Source organism: Mandrillus leucophaeus, unplaced genomic scaffold (assembly GCF_000951045.1).
Source record: "Mandrillus leucophaeus isolate KB7577 unplaced genomic scaffold, Mleu.le_1.0 Scaffold33, whole genome shotgun sequence".
Classification (NCBI taxonomy): domain Eukaryota; kingdom Metazoa; phylum Chordata; class Mammalia; order Primates; family Cercopithecidae; genus Mandrillus; species Mandrillus leucophaeus.
Genome location: NW_012103476.1, coordinates 2,733,604 through 2,737,959, shown reverse-complemented (window position 1 = coordinate 2,737,959; position 4,356 = coordinate 2,733,604). Strand labels below are relative to the sequence as shown.

Below are 4,356 nucleotides of genomic sequence, written 5' to 3'. Positions count from 1 at the left end.
TTTCTTCTTAATTTAGTCAACCTTAAAATTTTAATTTCCAGTAGCCAATTACATTTAATGGTGAACCTGTAACAGTGGTAAAATTAGTTCTCAAAGATTATATAAAACTATGGGCTAAAAATATATCTGAGGATATGATTTGAAGTATTTGAACACTAAAGACTTTTTTTGATAAGTTGTTTAAAAATAAATGATAATCACATATTTATAAATATATCAAGACACCATATTGATATTGTTCCCATTTCAATTTACTTTATTTGAAGCTGAGGGCAGAAATCAATATTATTTCACTTGCAATACATTTTTTGTGTATAATCCATTGTGAATGAATAGGACATATATAAAGAGATAGAGATTTAGAAAGTCTTTCTAATCTAATTTTATATACAACTAATATTCTTTCAAATGGGTAACAATTTTGATCTGGCACTTCAGTCTATCAAAAATCAATGTTGAAAATGCACCGAATCATAGCTTGAAATGAGTTCTTCAAAGTTTTCAATTTTTAATATCTGCTAAAGATAAACTGGCTCTTTGAAGCCTATGTTCCCTGAAATTCCCCTGATAAAATGAGTAACCGTTATTAAGTGCCTTCATCTTGAAGTTGAAAGCCACCTTAAGAATCTATTTGCCCAGAATAGGACTCATACACATGCAGAGCCTTCTTACACATATAGCTCATGTCTTTTTCCTTAACCCCTATATTTGTTGGTGGTATTAAATATAGTTCTTAATAAATAGAGTACTTGAGCCATATAATGAATTCCAGTACTTCAGTCATATAATCAAATTGAATACCCAAAGTGTTGGTGCCAGTCAGGTCTTGATATTGAAATTCTTAAAATTAACAACAACAGCAACAGCAACAACAATAACAAAAGGAAATGGGCCATGGGTAGGAGTATTTGATCATATGTATATGTGTACAAGCTATTCCAAGCTAGAAGTTTCCCAAGAAATTAAGGTCAATGGAATAGTTTTGGTCATAGGGTCACTGCAATCCAAATACTCTTCGTAGTGTTGTTCAAGCCCCTGTAATAGTGTTGTTATGCTTTGCTGTCGTCTTCTTTTGATTGAATGATGTCATTAGAAACTTTAATTTCTATAGTTTCTGGATTTAGAGCTTCTTTCCCATTTTCTTCCTTTAAAGGCAATTTTCTGGAAGATAAAAAATAATAAGCTTCATTTTCTGAGGTATTTAAAGAGATATACCTTAACATTTAAGTTACTATTTTGTAAATAAAATACGCTCCAATAATATGCTAATATTTTATACGTGCTAAATAAGTTACTATTTTGTAGAGAAAACATGCTACAATAATTAGAAAGGACAAATTAAATTTATTAAAATTATTTAAAATAGATTTTAAAATGTTCTAAAAGAGAGTAAAAACAATTACATTGGCCTTTTAAAAATGTAATGCAGAATGATGAATGAAACAATATATTTGTAGATTTAGATGCAGCAAATTGTCCACTATAGGGTGGTTTAGATTTGGTAACTAGTTGTTGATATCAAAAATATAATTACATGTTATGGAAGGTAAAATGCCAAAACATTTTTAAATGTCAATGATACGATTTATTAGTACTACATTTTCTCCAGTGAAAACAATTAATAATTGTTGCCATATTCTGTTACATAAAATTCAGAAACCAGGCTGGGCGTGGTGGCTCATGCTTGTAATTCTAGCAGTTTGGGAGGCTGAGGTGGGTGGATCACTTGAGGTCAGGAGTTCAAGACCAGCCTGGCCAACACAGTGAAACCAGGTATCTACTAAAATTACGAAAATTAGCCGGAACTCGCTTGAACTGGGAGATGGAGATGGCAGTGAGCTGAGATCATGCCGCTGAGATCATTCAGCATGGGCAACAGAGCGAGACTCCATCTCAAATAATAATGATAATAATAAGTAAAATAAAATAAAATTCAGAAACTGAGTGAATTAACTATATGCCTTGAAACTTAATGCAAATGAACATATTTTAGGACTTGCTCACTTTTTAATATTTACTGTGTATGTTTTCTTTTGCCTCTTTTCACTATTGTTTTTCTTGTCACTTTTATATCACTTCGCAACACAGATTTTGAGTTGTTTGCAATTGTAACTTGTGAAGCAATAACAACTTTATTTCTTCATGTCAAGACAGTTTCACAAACCTTACTTCGATGCCAATGAATTGTGCTTTCTAGATTTTCCTAAAACTTGCAAATTCAATTGTTTACCATTGTGTACATGACATTTGGAGATGAGTTTTTCTCCCTTAACAACATACTTTTTCCTCATCAAGAAAATTAAGTTAGAAATAGTATTCCAGGCCGGGCGCTGTGGCTCATGCCTGTAATTCCAGCACTTTGGGAGGCCAAGGCGGGCAGATCACATGACGTCAGGAGTTCGAGACCAGCCTGACCAACATGCAGAAATCCCGTCTTTACTAAAAATACAAAATTAGCTTGGTGTGGCAGTGTGCGCCTGTAATCCCAGCTACTCGGGAGGCTGAGGCAGGAGAATAGCTTAAATCCAGGAGGCAGAGGTTGAGGTGAGCCGAGATAGCGCCATTGCATTCCAGCCTGGGCAACAAGAGTGAAAGTCGTCTCAAAAAGAAAAAAAGAAAGAAAGAAAGAAGGAAAGAAATAGTATTCCAAGTATTCCAATCCATCTCTGTGACTTTAGCCTTACCATTTTATAATGGAGTGAAAGTTACAACGCTAGTTCCTCTGGGATTTATTTGTAATTTATTTTATATTTTTGAATGAGAAGGGTTAAAACAGATTCTGCAGATCAAAGCTATCAGAACTAATCAAAGTAAGAAATAGGCAAAAACTAGTAATATCCATTGCTGGTAATGAAAAAAAACATTGTACCAATGAGAACAGGCGGCTATTTTATATGTTATAAATAGTGCAGTCTCAGTTATTCCTTTTTAGCATTCACAAGTACTGAAAATATTGACAATACAAAGTCACAAAAGCAATATGTCACCTCAAGCATCAAAATGTAGAGAAAACAGTTCTGATTAGAGTCCTGATATTAAGTCAGCATAATACTTAATACAGTTCTTACTCATGAAATATATATTAAGTTTTTGATGACTTAAGTGCTTTCACCAAACTGATAACTTGTTTCTGTGTATAGAGTTTCTCACCACTTATGTTTAGGTAAAATATTTTTAAGATTACTGTTAATCATATTATTTTATATTGGTGATTTATTTTCTATAATGGAGACACAGAGTAGTTATTAAATTACCCTTTTTTCCCAAAATATACCCCAGTCCAAGAGCATATTCTTAACTAGTTTTCCTGTACACCTCTTATTTCTAAAGTAGAGAATACAGAACCCACATCTAATACAGTTAATTTGAATTTAGATTGTAATAATCTCTAAATGCAATCACTAAAATTGGCCCGAGGATTTATATTAAATTTTTTTTCTGTAGAGTAGTACTTTGTGTTTGTGTAAATATTAATTATTGCAGCCCCTTGTGGGCAGATAGAGGGAATTTATGAAAATAAAATCATTTTCTTCATCTGTGAAAACCTTTTATCTGTGATTTAGGATGAGAAACCTAAATCAATTTACTCTGCAAGGAAACATTAGGTGTTATAAAAATAAATATTTATTCTGAAAAATAATAAAATTATAAAGCTATTTTGGTGCACAGTAAAGAAGTGTTTGATCACCATGGCTTCATTAGTATCACATACCTCCAATATAATAGTACTATTAACACTTCGTAATAATGTCTTTGCTTTGCATTATTCTAATTGACCTATGCATGAATCTAGGCATATATTCATCTTTTCAGGTTTTGTTACCTACTATAGTTTTAATAGAGCTATTAGAGATGCAAAATAAGTAATGTCAAGAATGGAAACCAAGCATCATTTACTGCATAGACATTACAATGATAAACGCTTTAATATTATTTTCTCCTCTGCACAAACATTATTTATTTTTAAAATAGACTTGCGCATATTTCACTGACATTTATATTCAAAGCAATGACAAATTTCCTGACATGTCTTTATTTCAGTAAATATAATTATTTTATTTTGAAAGGGAAAACAACACTATCTTAAAAAGACAGACTATTGTTGAAAATCTAAACTCTGTAAGATACTTATCTTTTTATACTTTTGCATTAAATTATAGATATATGGGTTATCAGACTTTCTCTGACATTCATACAAAGTTTTCATGAAAAAAGTCTCAATAGAAAATTGATTTTAGATATTCATATGTACTTTCATCGAAAAAGTAAAAGCACTATTCTTTTACAAATAGTTAATATTTAAATATGTAATACAACAATAATAATGTGTTATCATTTTGCCAATACCCATGTGAA

At 31.4% G+C, this 4,356-nt stretch overlaps 1 protein-coding gene across 1 annotated transcript in view; it reads right to left on the bottom strand.

Annotated features, from left to right (window-relative positions):
* Positions 1–229: 229 nt before the first annotated feature.
* Positions 230–4,356, bottom strand: part of NCAM2 (neural cell adhesion molecule 2) — a 422,844-nt gene continuing 418,717 nt past the window's right edge. Inside the window, exon 19 of the mRNA XM_011988436.1 lies at positions 230–1,161. Within this exon, the coding sequence (XP_011843826.1) occupies positions 1,050–1,161 (112 nt within the window). The 3' untranslated portion in view covers positions 230–1,049. The remainder of the gene's footprint in view (positions 1,162–4,356) is intronic.